We start from the raw sequence: 18,866 nt of genomic DNA, 5'->3' as shown, positions 1-18,866 counted from the left end.
TTTTTATGTAATTGTGTCACCTTCCATCATAAGAAAAAAGCTTAAGTTTGACATTTAATGTAGTTAATCCTCTTGGCAGTATAGTCTTTGATTTTAAGTTTGATTCCTCAGAAGACAGAAGTCACGTAGCATCACTATTGTCATGCAACTTTACATCATTCTTTTTTCAAGAATTGATGGACTGAATGTTGATATTGATAGAATAGTTGTAATACAATTTCTTAGATAAGTGTTGAACTGTCTGATAACACTCTCATACAATAGAATCATGCAATATTTTATGTCGAATCAAATAGATTTTTGAAAATATTTCATTTAAAGCATCACCTTTTATTCATATTTTGAAATTACTCTGTAAGCATACATAAGATCTGCTATCAGCATGTTACATTGGTGTTTAAAGAAAGAAAAAATCAGTCAACTTTACATATTATCATCCTTAAACAAAGTTGTGGGTTTGTATCTTTGTAAGTTTTACAAATTATAAGTTAATAAAGAATTAATTTCTTACAACATAAATCTACAACTTGTATTCTGAGTTATTCAAAAGATATAGTCTGAAGAACACCTTGCTTTGATTTCCCCGTTACAGAGTATATTTATTAATGCCTCCATCTTTTCCCCTTTGAGTTCTCTACTGGACTCAATCTTGTTAAGATCTTGACATTTTTGCACCCGGAAGACCTTAAAAATCCTGTAAGACAACCTTTCATTGGTAAAGAAAATCTCTATCTTATTCCCACAGAATAATTTAAAGCTCCATCGGAATCTTCAAGATTTTACGTACCCTCCATTACAAACTTTTCCTTAATTACTTTTTGGTGTAGAATCGGATCTCTCCTACAATTTCATATTGTAATTATCCAGGTGTGCAATATAGAATGATTAGAATTATATAAAGCAACATTTTGCAGATTAGCCAATTATTAAACGTTAATGATAAAGTAAAAAAAATGAAAAATTTTGAATGTAAATATTTGAACCTCAATGCTAAAAAGTTCACTGAACCTGACTCCTTATGTGATATTTTAAGATCTTGCATATAATACAACAAACTAATCTAATGAAGCAATATATTAAAATAAAGTGAAAGATGTGATTTTAATTAGGTTGTATTAGCTTTGGTAGAAAGTGTAACGAATAAATGATAGTAGAATAAACTCAAGATTAATGTTTTGTTCTTCTCTTTAAATGAAAATCATTAAATATAGCTTGTTTGGTCAATTAATTTGTTTGAATATGATATCTATCCTAAAAGTGCATATCAACTTTCATACAAAATTTCCAATATCTTCTTACATGTTATTTTTTTAAAGATAACAGAAGCTGTACCAATACAATTACAGGAAGAAACGTTTTTCTATACTCATCAATCAATCTAATAAACTGTTTGTGACAAAGTGGTCATTAACTACCATAGGACAATTAGCCCTTTTCTTGACTGGTGTAGAATTGTTCCATTTATCACTATAAATGTTATTATTATCATAAGTTTTCATCTTAATAATATTTGTTTTCAGGCTCAGCTGCTATAATTTCTTAATATAAAAGTTTTATATGACCATAACAATATTTGTTTGCAAGCTGCAATTTGTAAATATATTAAGTGTAATATTACCATTTAGAAATTGTTTTATAGATATAGGAAGATGTGGCGTGAGTGCCAATGAGACAACTCTCCATCCAAGTAACAATTTAAAAAAGTAAACCATTATAGGTCAATGTAGGGCCTTCAACATGGAGCCTTGGCTCACACCGAACAACAAGCTATAAAGGGCCCCAAAATAACTAGTGTAAAACCATTCAAACGGGAAAACCAACGGTCTAATTGTTTTGGGTCATATAAAAAAAATATTTAGACGGTTTCATATGTCTTTGTTGTTCTTATGTTTAAAGAATTAAAGAATGAGAAAAACATCTTCCAAATGCCAAACAACTGAACAACAGGGAAACATTTCTGATGCACCTGCCTCTTCAAACATACCCCTCTCTCCATCCACCCATTAAAATGATAGATCAAATTATGAGTTTATGGGATATATGTATTGATAAAAAATATCTGATATAAACTGTGCACAAATTGGACATTGCATTAATGTTTCCAATGATGTCCATTAATCTAATTGTATCAGGGGTGGATCCAGCCATTTTAAAAAGGAGGGTTCCCAAATGCATTGATCGGCCAAAAAAAATGGGCGGTTCCAACCCTCAGACCCCCCCCCCCCCTGGATCGGCTACGGTGTATGATAATTTCATTATATTTGATGTTTAATGAGATGAGTTCATAAAATCCAAGGTTTTTTTTTTTAGTTTTTCTTTTGATCTTCTATAACAATACAAGAATACATTTACCTTGATTTTTAGGTTAAAATGAACAGATGAAATTTCTTTTTGTGAAGTTTTACTAAATCATTATACATTCAAATGCACTACTTAGAAAATTTCCTATAAAACATTTTCATTATAGAAAAAATTGTTCAAACCATTCATAACATGTATGATGATGGCTAAATATTGATATTTTCTTATGAATTAAATGGAGCAGATTACTTATAAGATGTCAGATAAAGCTAGGCACTTCCTGTTAACTGATTGTCAAATATCATACTATTGTTTTTATACAGAGTACCTGAGACTTAAAAATTATTTTATTTTTTTAAATCACTGTTCTTGGAGGTATGAAAAGTGAGTGTATTATACACAACTGCATACTATACATGACTGAATACGGTACTACATATTTGAAGTTAGAGTCCTTATAATGATTATGTTATTCAAAGTTGAATTGTCTGATACAAACAACTTATTTTGTTTATTACATATAAGTGGTGTCAGACACATTTTATTCGGAAAGTAAACGACAAACTTGAATGATATAAGTGGTTAAATGCTAACCAGTATGTAATTTAAACATTGCATTATTACATGTTGCATTTATCTAGACAATATATAAGAAATCGAACATGTATTTTACTGATGATAGAAAAATAAGGGCACCATTAGCTTTTTGTTTGTAATGTTGAGGAGAACAAATCTGATTATAATGATTCGACTTATTGATAAATAATTTTATATTGAAACGAAATTAATGTGATCCATTTATGTTAGAGTAAACAAAGATCTTTCAAATTACTGAGGCTTTATAGTACAGTATATATAGTCTTACTTTTAATACCTTTCCTTTTAATTAGAAATCTTTTTAAAATGGCTGGATCCACCCCTGATACAAGTCTGTTTTTTTTTTTTGACTCGAGGAATAACTATGTGATGTCAGATGAGCTGTTGAGGTAACCCTTTTGTCTCTTGGACACTATTTTTTTTCAAAGATCAGGACTAAAATAAAATGAACTATCATTTATAAGTTCAACTCAGTCAATTGAGGTTTCAAATAATTTAAATTTTGGCTTTTAAGGAAGCTTGAACATATCCTTTTAAAAGCAGACCTCAATATAAAAACCATGCTTTTTTTTATATAGATTAGACCGTTGGTTTTCCCATTGGAATAGTTTTACAATAGTAATTTTGGGGCCCTTTATAGCTTGTTGTTCGTTGTGTTACCTCAGCCAAGGCTCCGTGTTGAAGGCAGTAACATTGACCTATAATGGTTTGCATTCAGTCCCTTTTATTTTTCCAGAACAAAATATACTTTTGAGTTAATATGGCAGAAATTGTCAGTGGAATCCTTATTGGAGTTAGTGTCCTTGATTGATGATTTTGAACCTTTGTTTTCACTTTTTGTGTAAGTTAAAGTAAATGAATAGAATAGACACTATAAAAAGCTTAATTTATCAGATCATGAACAGAACTGTAACAAATCTGTGAAAATACCAGAATTCTTAAGTCTTCTCCTTATAGAAGTTATTGCCCTTGGTGGATTATATATCTTTTTTGTGAACTTTTATTTGAACACAGTATATGTAATACTTTCTTCACAATGTATGAATTTTATGCAAAATTAGCAGGTGAGCAACACATGCTCATAGGAGCATTCAGTATAGAAATAACATAGCTTTGCTATAAAGCCTATAATAGATAACCAGATTATTATACGCTAAAGTTATTTTTTTGTTACAGCAACCTCAGTCAGAGTTTAGGAATTGCATAAAGTATCAGCTGAGACCTTGCCATTAAAATTTGAAAAGCCTTAAAGAATCTTAATTGAAAATCATGTACCTATGACTGAACATTATATAAAGGAGATTGTATCAGGTGCATGGCTATTGACTTGCTATTACTTTGTACCTGTCTGTTGACTCTCTGTCTGTGAACAGCTGATCCTTGATTCCAATTAGTGTAATTAACAAATTGTGTTATAACAAGGATTGCACTTTTAGCTATTTGTATGCTGGTTGATTTCTTTGTAGATTATTTTCCTATGATCAAAGTCATGCATTAAGATATTCATCATTTAATTGGTAAAGAAATAAATGGAGCTGGTTACAAGTGCTTTAGCTTAACCTAATGAAAGAATGTAGAAGAAACATAGAATTAATGTGTCTTATTAACATTCAAGAATCAGCAGTGGTGTACATTAATCAATCAATTAAAAAAAATCTCTTAAATTATTTTATTAAGTGAAATTATAACTTGGTTGCTAAAAGAACAAGTCTTTCAGAATGCTTATATAAAATGGATTTTCAAAGTAATACAAACATCAGATATGAATTATCTCATCCAGAATTTGTATATTATGAATAAACAAACGAGAAATAGTTTAAAAGAGAGTTGATCATATTGTTTCCAAAAGCTTTTCTTCTATCAATAATGGATAGTATGTATCTTCCCTATATTTATCTTTGATCTGTTTTTGTCATAAAAAAATCCCATGTCAATTATATATAAACTGATTCGTTTTTGTCATAAAAAATCCCATGTCAATAATAAACTGATTTCAAATCATGGTTTCCATTATTTTTAGTTTTTCTGTAACATGTAACATGAGTTTATAAAGATAACCAGGTCATGTACTATTTGATGAAAATTCAATACTAAAGCAGTTTTGATGTAAAACTGACATATACATGACTGATAACATTATATCTATTTAAAAAAACATCAATGAATCCATGAAGCAGTCGACACTTTGAGCAACCTAAAAATGGTCACACAGGAATATAAAATAATCACATTTTCACATCCAATTGTTATTTCAAAAACAATCTTTTTCCATAATAGGAAGTCTTTACTCAAAAGTTTCTTTGCTTTGTAGTCGAATATGTGTAAAATCGCCAACGGAGAAAATGTGTAAAATTTTCAGTTGATGTTTATTTCGTCCAATAGGATTTCAAAATGTCCAATTACAATGATTGATCAAAATGTATAAATATGACGGCTTTTAATCCCAGAAGATTTAACATTCTGTTGGCTTCCTTTTGTATGTACAGAACATCTAATAATTAATCAAATAAAGATTTTCAAACTTGGTTGCTGGTGCCAGAGCTGATTCTAACATCTAGATCAATCTTTTGAAAGGGATGTTAATTGCAATAGCGAGTTTCTCAGGTAGATAGCCAATTGATATTGTCCTAAGCATAGGATGAATAGGATTAGTTCTGACGGGATGTCAGCCTAGCCACCTCATTTGCATATATATATGTATACATAAGATAGGTTTACATATATTCCTGTAATAGAAATCTGTGTTTCATCAGATTTCTGTTGGGACCTTGTTTATAGATTAGAGGCATTGATACATAATAGCAGCAATTGTGTGTTAATTTTTCAGTGATTTTTCCATGATTTCTCCTCATAGGCAACAATTGCATTTTTTGATGATGATACTTGATTTTCATCGAGTGGTATGATATTTTTACTTCAACACCTTGCATAGCATAAACAGTATATATACATTTACCTGTTACCATGAAGCTTTGTATATAAACTATTAATGGATTAAAAAAAGGCATATAAACTTTATATTGATGGATTAAAAAAAGTACTTGAAGATTTTTCTGTTAATAGTACTGCTACTGATATTGTGGGATAATTATTTGAAGGATTTATATTTAGATCATCAATATTGTAACTGAACGTGTTAAAATTATCACTTATAAATTTTATAGATCTATAAGTGTTACATCCAGTATAAATTGTGGCATTCTTGGAAAATTCTGTAAACATTGTCAATACATGCTTTGTAAGGTTGTACAGGCCGTAAACATCTTTGACAAAAGATTCTTTGGAGCAACATTAATTGTAGGTAGTAGAATTTTTGTGATTACATTGATTTTAACTAATTTAAGCACTTTAGTTTCAACTGGAATATTGCTTGATTGAAATAACCATTCTTGATTATGGAGAATAATATTATTGAAAGGAAACCCTTCGTAGAGGGGAATTCCCTTGGAGCAGAGGGAAATACTACTGATAGCCTCCCTGCTAATATTATTACAGCCCCAGCTACCAAGAGAATGCCACACCTACATAAACTAGAAAAGTAAGTCTTTAATTTTCTTTAATAAATTTTAGTAAGAAATTTCCCAGTATTTAATTTTTCATCCTGTCTATCTAGTCTACTTTTATATACCGCTTTTGTTTTTTGACTATTTTTGCTGCATGGCTTAGAAAATTTTGTATGAAAATAGTTATCTAAACATTTAATTGGTCAGTTTCTAATATTGAAATACCAAACTTTAAGAGCATATCCAAACGGATGGTTGTAATGTTGCCTTTTTAGTCATGAACATATGGATCTTTTATATTATCTTTCTAAATTAACAAAAAGGTCACCGGAGTTTCTAACATCTGTCTTCAAACCAAAATTTTTGAAAGACAAAAAAAAGCAGAATTTAAACTATAGACAACCACTGATAATGATCCTGAATAGGTACTGCACACTAATGACAGGTTATTAACCTAGTTTGTGGAGTATTCAACCAGTTGAACCATACAAAATTAACCTGGTTAAATTCTCTTTGATTAGTTTTTATGCCTCAGCTACGATGGTAGAGGGGCATTATGTTTACTTGTCTGTGCCTCCTTTCGTTTGTTCGTTTGTCTGTGCATCCGTTCAGCCTGCTTCAGGTTAAAGTTTTTGGTCAAGGTAGTTTTTGATGAAGTTGAAGTCCAATCAACTTGAAAATTAGTACACATGTTCCCTATGATATGATCTTTCTAATTTGAATGTCAAATTAAAGTTTTGACCCCAATTTCACGGTCCACAGAACAAAGAAAAAGATAGTGTGAAGATCAGGTTAAATTTTTTTGTCAAGGTAGGTTTTGATGAAATTGAAGTCCAATCAACTTGAAACTTAGGACACATGTTCCCTATGATATGATCTTTCTAATTTTAATGCCAAATTAAGGTTGACCCCAATTTCACAGTCCACTGAACATGCAAAATGATAATGCGAGTGGGGCATCCATGCACTATGGACACATTCTTGTTTCTTCCCTAGAACACTTAATTAAAAAAGCTTTAGTAAAACTAGATCAGAGTTGGCAGTTTAACCATATAACGATATTTTCATTAACTACTAAAACATGCAGAAAAAATGCATAGAAAATGTTGCTTGCTCTCAATTTGGAATAACTGCCTGGTCACAGCACCAATTGTGTGAAAATTGTATCAGCTAGGTCAGTCAACCTAAATAGACTTATCGCAATCTTTGTTTTCAAGACATTGTTATAATAGAGCCAGTAAATGTAAGGAAAGTTTGAAGCTGGTGCCACTACAAGCCTTGGTCCTGTATGTCTTCAGTACATGTGTAAACAGAACCTTTTGTATTATAATACTTAAGGTCAAGTAATTCATTGAATCACATAATAGCAATTCAATCAAAAATTTTAAAAAACAAAAAAACACCAAAGGTAAATAAGAAAAGGATGCCTTTTCTAAATATTTTCAATATGAACCTTGACTTGAAACCTACCGGTAATTGTCTCAAGAACATGATGAAAAATTTCTGAAGCATTGTTCTATCATGTTTTCTTGTCAACAAGTATTTTAATGTTGAAGTGAAAAAACAGAAAAAGAGCTTTTAAAGCATTAAATACTTCTTTAGTACACCTTAAGGGTTTCATATCAAGTAAACATCAAATTAGTCAAATTCTATTTACGGTAAAAAGCAAACCAGAAGAGAGTTCCCATGAGAATTTTTTTGTGAGAAAAATTTCCTCGGATCAATTTATCCAGAAAATACAATGTCATCTTATTATGAGCAATTATTATCAAATATTTTTATCAACTCCCTAATGAATGATCTGTAAATGACTTAGTGGTTCTAATGAGCTTACATGATTGATATCATCTCTTGATTTTGGGAATTTGTTCTTTCTGTTAGAAATATTGACTGGAGGGAATTCAAATATATGTAGAAAACCAAAAAATAATAATTTAGGAGAAAAAAATAAGTTAAGAAATATATATTGGTATATGCTTGTCTAAACATTTTCCACTCATTTGAATAACATTAGGAGAGTGTATGTCTATAAGCTACATTTGTTTTAACGTTTTATTCAAAGAATTTGGGCTAAAATACCATGTGTGATATTATTATATATCTTTACTTTTTCAATTCAACTCATACTGTATTATATAATAAAATACAGATACAGCAAATACCTTATATTAACACATACTAAAGGTCTGATTTATCTTGATAATTTTTCATGATGTCAATTGTCCAAACTGAAATGAAATTTGATTGTTTTCAATATAAACCCAGTAATTGCATATCATAATGGATGAGTTTAATGTCAAATGGCATATACAATGCATAATCGACCATAAGCATGGGAATTTGATATAAAAAAAATACACACATCTTGCTTTTGTTCTAGACCTACTAGCATTATAGTGAGCTGGATTTATATTTTTATTTATTGATACCCTGAGGGGTATATAGTACTACATGTATCTCACAATGGAACAATTTTGAAGCAGACAATTGACTAACTTGACCTACCTCCTTGTTCTGACTCTGAGCAAACCCGTTTTTGTCTCCCCTGACAAGACACAGATGTAGCTTTTCTGGTGGTGTCATTGTTGTCAACAGTAGGGCTCTCCACGGTTAGTTCGGCCATATTTGGGCAGATTTTTTTGAAAGAGGTAGAAATAGTATTAAAGTGTGGGAAATCCTATGCATGTTTCTAAGCAACTGCTCTGTTTTAATGATGTGTTCCCATATTTTTCACACCATTTTTACCTCCATTATGAAAATCTTACCCCTATCCAATTATGGCCAAACTAACCGTGAAGAGCCTTATTGTTGAGTCTGAGTCAGTTTGAAAGGACTACTTGTGGTGCATTACTATCACAACGTCTCAGTGTGTCCACTATTACATTAGGCCCTGGACCCTAAGGTTATGGTCACATTACTATCACAACATCTCAGTGTGTCCACTATTGCAAGGCCCTGGACCCTAAGGTTATGGTTACATTACTATCACAACATCTCAGTGTGTCCAATATTGCAAGGCCCTGGACCCTAAGGTTATGGTCACATTACTATCACCCCTATTGCAAGGCCCTGGACCCTAAGGTTATGGTCACATTACTATCACAACATCTTTTTGTGTCCACTATTGCAAGGCCCTGGACCCTAAGGTTATGGTCAAAGACCATGAATCATTAGCAATGTTGCTGTCTGTCAGATTGTCTTTTCTGAATTTTATGCTGACCGGGCGAGACATATCTCTGTGTCACCAGTTTATGCTCTTAGTATTTACTGCTGTGTGTTTTGCAGGGAAACAAGAAATATCTATTTTCAATCTTTGGTTTGACCATTTGACTTCACTGGGGATAAATCCTTACTACCTATTGGCAATAAAAGTCTGATGCTTATAACCCTGAGACCACCTAGGTGATTAAGCTGGTTTAATAAATCTAGAGAATTGTTGTTATTATGAACAATATCTTATCACCAACTTCAGTTATAGGTTATCTCTGATCAAATGGGTGTCATACAGAGAAAGATACTTGGAGAAAAGGTTAAAAATGGAGGATATGCAAAATGAAAGCACCAATAGCTTGATTAATTTTTTTTTTTTAAAACGGCTATTTAAATATTTAAAACAAACGGCTATTTAAATATAAGGAATGTGAGAGTCCCTGAAATAAGACAATAACACAAAGATCCTGATTTGTCACTTTGATTTTAATGGATGTAACAATGTTAGTTATGAATGATCATGCAGAATCTCAGAATTTTTTTATTCAAGACTACCGGCGGGCAAATTTTTGAAATCAAATATGATATAATAGGTCTGTTCAAGGACACCCTGAGTACAATTTATTCTACATTTTTACACATCAGGGACTTTTTGAATAGAAGTAAATGGTTTTAATGTGTGATGCCATCATAGTTGAATATTAATAGAAATAACATTAAGTAATACTTAGGTATTTGAAATTATTTTGAATTGCTATTGCTCATATTTCTGTATAAAGTCAGTCACTTTCTATGTTGTGCTGTAGCACTATTGTTTCATGTAGGGGTGAAAGTTGGTACCTATTAAAATGTTTAAACCTGCTAAAAAAAATAATAAAAAAAGTCTCCATGTACTTTTACTTGCATAAGTTGATGTTGTCTCCATGGCCCTGATACTTAATAAGAAGGAAGATATTTTCAGACTCTTACCATGAAAAGGTGGATAGTAGAAAAACATAGCATGGTCAGAAGTAATACAGACCAACTCTTTGAATATATAGTGGTCATTGTTAATTATTTTCTTTCCGTTATTCTGGGCAAATAACTCTCCTGAGGACTTAGTCATTTTAAAGTATGGCCATTAAGTTTCTGACTGGATGGAGAAAGGCTTTGTTTTCTTCACTAAATGGTCTTGTGTGGGTTGGTACAGATTTTAAATATTGCTCCCAGTACAATAGGATTAATTGCTTTCAGTCAAACATTGTATTTAGTTACACTTTACTGTCAGCGCTGCCCGATTTCAGCACTAATTGTTATCCCTAATGTAACGCCATAATATTGCTATATCACAGGAAGGGTTTCTCAATATTTGTATTCAGAGTTATCAGAAAATACAGGGTCGGTTTTCTTTGTGGTTGTATTGGATTTGATGCTTATATATAGTATTGGATATGATTAAGTAATATCAAATATTGGTTTGTTTTTGTATAAAAGCTATGGATTTAAGAGTGTATTTTTTTCATAAATATTTAGCTACAACTGTCTTGTACTGATTTGCTTGACAGACTAACCATAAGAATTGTTTCAATATATAGAGTTATTGCATGGATACTGGTAATGGTGAAATTCGTCCTGAGAAGATATTACTCCAGCTAGGAGTGCAATATACTAAGAGGGATAGTATTATTAATAGATCAATATTCATGCAATACCAGGTTTATTGGAGAACAAAATCAGAAAACTTAAAAATATCTTTTACACTGATTCTTAATGATATTTTCTTTAACTTTGTGCTAATTATGCATTAATGAGACCAAACCTTTGGCAGACTCAAGAGTCAAATTCTTATTTGAGACTAAACTAATTTCAAAATATGCCATTATGATTATAACATTAATATATTTCTGTAATGACAGCTCAATGAACTATGATTTATTTTTTTATATTTCTTCAGTAAATATAATATATATATAGCAGTAACTGAGGGCAAAAATCAGTAGGTTAATTATCAATGTTTAAGGTGATACCTAACACTACAGGGAGATAACTCTGCAAAAGCAGCTGAGTGTTTTAATAACATTGTGTTGTTAAGGGAATGTTAAGCTTTTCAATGATCAAAACAAGTGTTTGTCAAAGTACTACATGTATATATAACCAGTGTAAATTTTCTGATAAAATGGTTGGTTCAAATTTTTTGAAATTTTTATGCTTTTGTCAAATGGTAAAAGTTAATACTTTGTCAAAATCTTATGAAAATTAAAGAAGCCGAATTAATTTTAGTTAAGGTGTTGGGTACCACCTTAAGAACAAAGCTGACAGCCTAATGGTTTTGTTTCATTGCACCCAACAAGATAGAACATAGAGTCAATATTTGTAGATCATCCAACTGACATTACAGATTTAGGTAGATTATGATAAACATGAAACATATAGATTATCGTTGGACATCTCAACCAGATTCATTGTCTCCCTTTAGCCAGTGTTTGGTGAAAGTGAGAAAAGCAATCGAGTTGAGATGACCAATGATAATGTGTTTATCGCTATTCTACCTATAACTGTTAGACACTCTTAGTTTCTAGTGATATTTTTTTCATATCACTCTTCTGTTCTGAGAATGGAAACTATCAGTCAGTAAGAACAGATGATTATTTTGTATATTGTATAGATATGTTTGTCTCTGCCCCGGTAGCTGCTAGTCTAATATTTAATCCAAAATGGTTTGTAAAAAAGTCATTTAATATTTGAGATTATTATCAGGTTGGATCAGAAAAGAAAATTTGAATTTTTTACCTAAAAGCAGGATGCAATTCAAGCTGACTGTATGAAGCTATATCCTGGGACATGCTGAGTATCTGATGAATTTCAACGTCTATTTCAGACAGAATTAAGAATCATTAAGGATTAGGGCAAAAGATATTGACTAAAAAAAAGCTGAAAAATCATCATTAAAAAAAGCTTTCATGTAACTTTTGTATAATTGTCTACAAAATTATAATGTTAAAATTCTGATGGTAAATCAAATTTCAGAAAGATTAAACCTTTAGAGGTTTTTGACACAAAAGACCTTCAATACAACTTAAATTGATTGGAAATTAAATTGTTCATCAATCAAACAAGTGATTTTTCTCTTAAGATTTTTTATAAATGGCAACAAATTATTTAATGCTGATTTTTAATTCAGGTTACAGACTTGCCATTGAAAAATATATGACCATTCAACTTTTTAGCAATTTTAAGTTGTGTTATTTAGCCTTCAATAGCATATATTGGTGTACTATTATATAAATATGAGAAGATCTCAGATTGCAAATGAGACAAATATCCAGATGAGGTAGTAAGCAATTACAATCTACCATATAACCTTCAACCATGAAAATTAATTCCCATATTTATACTTGTTTTCATTTTATTTTACAGAGATTATGGATTAAATTGTCAGAGAATTAACCATTTTATCAATAACATAAATAAAATCCATTTTTTGTCCTAAATGCATTTTGAAAATAGAAAGCATATGTGAATGACAAGTTAAGCATTTTGACCTTTTATATCAAGTTTAATAGAAACTCAAATATTACCTTTCTGTGGATTATAGTCTCTTTTTTGTTCACCAAGAGTCTTTGAAAACAAGATCAATCCCTAAAAGTACACTGTTTAAAGGAACTATGATGTAACAAAGAAAACATCTAATGTTTTAAAAATATCTCGGCTTCATTTTACACAATAAATACTGTTTGAAAATTGAGATTCTAATAACCCATTAAGCCTCTGTTCTAAGCTCTTATATTTCAAAATTATTCCAATTTTTAAAATAATTTCTACAAAATTTTATATCCAGTTTCTGATCCAGCATAATTTAAACTATTAATATTCTCATTGGTCAGAATTGTTATACATTTTGTTGGAGCCTTTTATAGCTCACTGACTGTACAGTATTGGTTTTTCTCATTATTGAAGGTTCGTCCTGAACATGCATGAAATATATGCCACTGGATGTTAAGCAACCAAAAATCAATTATTGTTAAAGGTTGTATGTACACTGTGCTCTATGGTTATTTACATGATCTTCTTTTAGTCTCTGGTGGGTTATGTTGTCTTGTCGGCAGTCATACCGTTTCTCATTATTTTTTATATCAAAAGTTAAAATGATGTGAAATCTCGGCATTAATCTGGGAGAAATCAGCTAAAAATCTTTTGATTATAACAGTATATTTTTTATGATACAATGATGAATTTACGATTTAGATGAATCTTTAACTGATTCTAGAATTCTTTCATGTTACAGATGTTATCTGTTCTTCAATGTATTGATTTCAATCAAAAACAGCAATTACATGTACTTAGTATACACAATTAAATAACATGTTAAATAAACCGTCATATCTGTAAACACAGTAAAGTAACATCCAAGATATGGAATCTCTATAATATATATATTTATATTCATTCAGTGTAATATCAAACATTCAACACCTAGGTAATTTGCAGTATCTAATGTCATCAAAATTACTTTAAAATTACCGTTTTATATATAAATATGTTAGATAAATGAGAAATATATATAATTTTATTATTCAATAATTGTTTTTATGTCTCAATTATGGTCATTTTTTTGGGTCTGTCTGTCCGTCCCTCTTTCTTATTTCAATTCTAATTAGATTTTTTACCCCAATTTCATGGTCCACTGAACATAGAAAATGATAGTCCAAATGGGCATCTACTATGGACACAGTCTTGTTCTTTTTATTCTTCTCCTTCTTATTGCTTGTTGCAATATCAACTTTTTCCACATGGAGATCTGATCTTTTACCTTCATCAGGTGCACCTATACACATTATAAACCAGGTTTAATCCACCATTTTCTACATTTGAAAATGCCTATACCAAGTCAGGAATATGACAGTTCTTGTCTATTCGTTTTTGATGCGTTTTGTTATTTGATTTTGCAATGTGATTATGGACTTTCGGTATTGATTTTCCTCTGAGTTCAGTATTTTTGTGATTTTACTTTTTACAGTACAAATACCAATCTTACTTAAAGACCCAGTGAGAAACTTAGTGTTCTGTTTGTCTTACAAAGCCATGTGATATATATGATATATTTATTATATTTATTTGTTTCTTTTCATTTTATTAATTGACTTATTTAATTGATAAATGAAAACTGAATTATAAGTGCATCCTCTAACACATGTTACATACATAGATCATGTAGATAGTTTGTGGATTTATTCTCTGATGTTATCCAATTACTATGCAATAGAATCAATCAGTATTATTTAATCAATTATTTTATCCGTTTTGGTAAACAGAATTGAACACTAAAAGTTCAGTTCAGTAATTATTGCTAACTTTGATTTCAATAGCTATAGTTGTAAATAAAATGCTTTTAATTTTATTTTACTCGTCAGTAATGGTTCCTGGCTTGAAGGGCAGATAAACAAAAGCTTAATTTTCATTCAGTTTGCTTGCTAGTTTTATTTTACAAGTGACTTCTGTAGTAAAAGGCCTGGTGTCAATTTGAATGAGGTACTGGAAGATACAGACAGGTCTAAAACTTATATAGTGTTAAATCATTTTCATATACGCCCTCACATCTATTATTGTCCAAGTTTACCACCACAAAAAATCAACATTCTCAGGTCAGCGGGGGATTTTTAATTGCATTTAGTTAATTATTTTAGCTTTAGTTTTTACATTAATCAGAAGCCATGTTAACATGTGTCATGGCTTTCTGCCTAAAATCTGGTGGTTACTTGGATAATGATATTATGTAATGGTATTGAGTATAATTGGCAGTTATTTATTTAATGTTCGACTTTCAAGTGCTTTTGAGGGAGATCTTTGCACTAAAACAACTCTCTTAAATTGTAAACTGCTCAAAAGTTATAATCCCTTCAAACTGTCAGTTAGCTTCTTCATGTCATTATTCATTCTCCTGAAAACAGGAGATCTTACTATGGAAAATGTAGAATGAGTCTATTGTATATACATGCAAAAGAGTCAAGAAGATTTGTAACTTTGATATTTTAAAAGTTACCATGTTGAATCGGAACCTGTTTTTGGGATATTTCTAAAAGATTTGCTCTAAACAAAACATCAATTGTCTTTGATTGGATCATTCTATGAGATGGTTACAAGAATTAATTTGATCATTCTATGAGATGCAGGCTACAAGAATTAATTCTAAATTCTCATTTACCAACATTCATACAGAAAATGATGACATTTAAAGGACACTTAAAGTAAACAAAAAATACTTCACAGCTAAGAGAAACAGTCTCCGGATGTAGATTTGTCTTGCTGCATTGAAGACCCTTTAGTGGGCTTAAGGTTGTTTTTTGGTCTATTGTTGGGTTGTTGTTCAGACCTTTGCCTTTTTCCTATTTTCAATCTCTTTTCCAAGGAGCGTTTTATTTAGAATACTTATTTTTGTTAGATGTCTGTCATTGTTCTTAACCCTCATCTTGCTTAATTTTTGACTAAAGTTAATAATTTTTCATAGCGTTTAGAATCAGTTCTAAACTCTAGTATTCTTGATATATTTTATAGCTAGTATATTATGTTTATGATCCTATAACCCCTGTTGACAGTTCCCCTTATGTTTATGATCCTATAACCCCTGTTGACAGTTTCCCTTATGTTTATGATCCTATAACCCCTGTTGACAGTTCCCCTTATGTTTATGATCCTATAACCCCTGTTGACAGTTCCCCTTATGTTTATGATCCTATAACCCCTGTTGACAGTTCAATCTTAGTATTATGTCGTGAGCAAATCAAGGTTATGTATATATCTCAAATAAAATATCCTTGGAACTCTCTAACATTGATCTTTTTGTTGTCATTTTTTTTCATGTTTATTTGTATTTTCTCATCAATGATGCAGGTTCCTTATCAGTACTGTAATTGAAGTTGTATACTGTATTTGAGTGGTCTTTAGATTTCTAAGAGATTGATGATGATATTCAGAGGATGTCTTTGTTTGTTCACAGAATTCACCACTCTGTCAATTAGCTAGAGATTAATATCTTTGTTGATGACATGAACCCAAACACAAACATTTCATGGCAAAATAGATTAAACATTTTTTTCATAAATCCCTTGAGATTGGGTACATAATATTTTCCATTCTTGTTTTGAAACATTTTCCATTCTTGTTGTGAAACTATGTATCATAAATGTAGAACTATTGTTCCGTTGTAATTTTCTCTTAATTCTCGATCAAGTAAAATTTAAATTCAGTAACCAGTGCAAAAAGTCTAATGCATTGAAATCTTTGAACATATCCACATTTCAGTACTCTGATACTTTATTCCTGATGTACTACAAATATTTAAGAGTCTACTACTGTGTCATTACCATTCATGGGGGACAGTAAGTCCTTGAGAGTCTTTTTTCGGGTCATTGCCATTCCTGGTAGACTAAGTCCTTGAGAGTCTATAACTGGGTCATTGCCATTCCTGAGGGACTATAAAACTTTGAGTCTACTACCTGGTTATTCAAATGCCTTGTGGACTGTTAGTCCTTGAGAGTCTACTACTAAGTCGTTACCATTCCTGGTGGACTGTAAGTCCTTGAGAGTCTACTACTGAGTCATTACCATTTCTGGTGGACTGTAAGTCCTTGAGAGTCTACTACTAAGTCGTTACCATTCCTGGTAGACTGTTAGTCCTTAAGAGTCTTCTACTAAGTCATTACCATTCCTGGTGGACTGTTAGTCCTTGAGAGTCTACTACTGAGTCATTACCATTCCTAGTGGACTGTTTGTCCTTGAGAATCCACCACCTGGTAATTACCATTCCTGGTTGACTGTTAGTCATTGAGAGTCTACTACTACTATTGTCATTCTAATTCCTGGTGGAATGTAAGTCCTTAAAATAGTCAACTTAACTGTGTCATTACTATTCCTGTTGGACTGTTAGTCCTTAAGTCTTTTTTCAGGTCATTCCGATTCCTGGTGGACTAAGTCCTTCCGAGTCCACTACTGTGTCATTACCATTCCTGTGGAAGTTTTAGTCCTTGGGAGTCTTTTTTCAAGTCATTGCCATTTCTGATGGAAGCAGCTAGTCCTTGAGAGTCCACTACTGTGTCATTACCGTTCCTGTGGGACTTTTAGTCCTTGGGAGTCTTTTTCGGGTCATTGCCATTTCTGATGGACAGTTAGTCCCTGAGACTCTACTTCTGTGTCATTACCATTCCTGGTGGACTGTTTGTCCTTGAGAGTCCAACACCTGGTCATTACCATTCCTAGTAGACTGTTAGTCCTTGAGAGTCTACTACCTTGTCATTATCATTCCTGGTAGACTGTTAGTTCTTGAGAGTCTACTACTGAGTCATTACCATTCCTAGTGGACTGTTTGTCCTTGAGAGTCTACTACCTGGTCATTACCATTCCTGGTGGACTGTTTGGCCTTTAGAGTCTATTACTAACTGGTCATTGCCATTCCTGGTGGACTGTCTGTCCTTGGTAGTTTACTACCTGGTCATTACCATTCCTGGTGGACTGTTGGTCATTGAGAATCCAAAACTGTGTCATTACCATTCCCGTGGGACTGTTAGTCTTTGAGAGTTTTTTTATTGTCATTCTAATTCTTGAGAGTCCTTGAGAATTCCTGGTGGATTGTTAATTCTTGTAGTCTAATACAGTGGCATTACCATTCCCTGGGGGACTGTAAAAGTCTTTGAGAATCTCCTACTGGACAAGAAGACCTTGCATACCCTTTTTTCCATTTTGATGCTAGAAAGTTTTAAGATTAATTTTTCAGTAGCAGTGAGTATTAATTGAGAGTATAATATATTTTGAACCATGATTTTATTCTTATCAATTAAAATCTTTAGTTGATTGCTTCTCTTTTGAAAGAGAAATAGGCTTTTAAAATTATTTTGAGTTCACTAGGTAAGAGGTCAAAAGGTCCCAAAAGCACTTAAATGGGATACAGATTTGAGAAATGAAGCCAAATAGATTAGTGACTTCTTAATGACACAAATTTGATTCTGGATATAGATTTGAGGCTTATGTATAAACATGTTCCAGTTAAAAGTTTATAACTGTTATTATATACATGTGTTGTACAAAAAAATGTACTTAATTGTTTTGATGCTACATAATAAGTACATTACAATCACCAATGCCAACTTTGGATGTTAAAGTATAAAAGTTCTGAGTTTAGATGTATATAAGTCCATCAATAATTGCTATGAGATTCTGCAACACTCACTCTTGCCTATTTTCTTTTATGTTTTGTAATATTGACATTAACTACTACATAGCTCA

The 18,866-nt window shown here is 31.4% G+C and overlaps 1 protein-coding gene across 4 annotated transcripts in view; it reads left to right on the top strand.

Moving 5' to 3' along the window:
- LOC134685297 (tumor protein p53-inducible protein 11-like) overlaps window positions 1–18,866 on the top strand; it is a 144,729-nt gene that overhangs the window by 48,216 nt on the left and 77,647 nt on the right. Inside the window, exon 1 of one of the 4 annotated variants that reach the window (XM_063544923.1) lies at window positions 6,031–6,436. The exons of 2 other annotated variants lie outside the window; for them this stretch is intronic. In XM_063544923.1, the coding sequence (XP_063400993.1) occupies window positions 6,294–6,436 (143 nt within the window). In that variant the 5' untranslated portion in view covers window positions 6,031–6,293. Of the gene's footprint in view, window positions 1–6,030; window positions 6,437–18,866 lie in introns of those variants that run through there. One more of the 4 variants, XM_063544922.1, reaches the window with a different exon arrangement.

Source organism: Mytilus trossulus, chromosome 9 (genome assembly GCF_036588685.1).
Source record: "Mytilus trossulus isolate FHL-02 chromosome 9, PNRI_Mtr1.1.1.hap1, whole genome shotgun sequence".
In the NCBI taxonomy this organism is placed as follows: domain Eukaryota; kingdom Metazoa; phylum Mollusca; class Bivalvia; order Mytilida; family Mytilidae; genus Mytilus; species Mytilus trossulus.
This window is presented reverse-complemented; position numbering and strand designations above follow the sequence as displayed.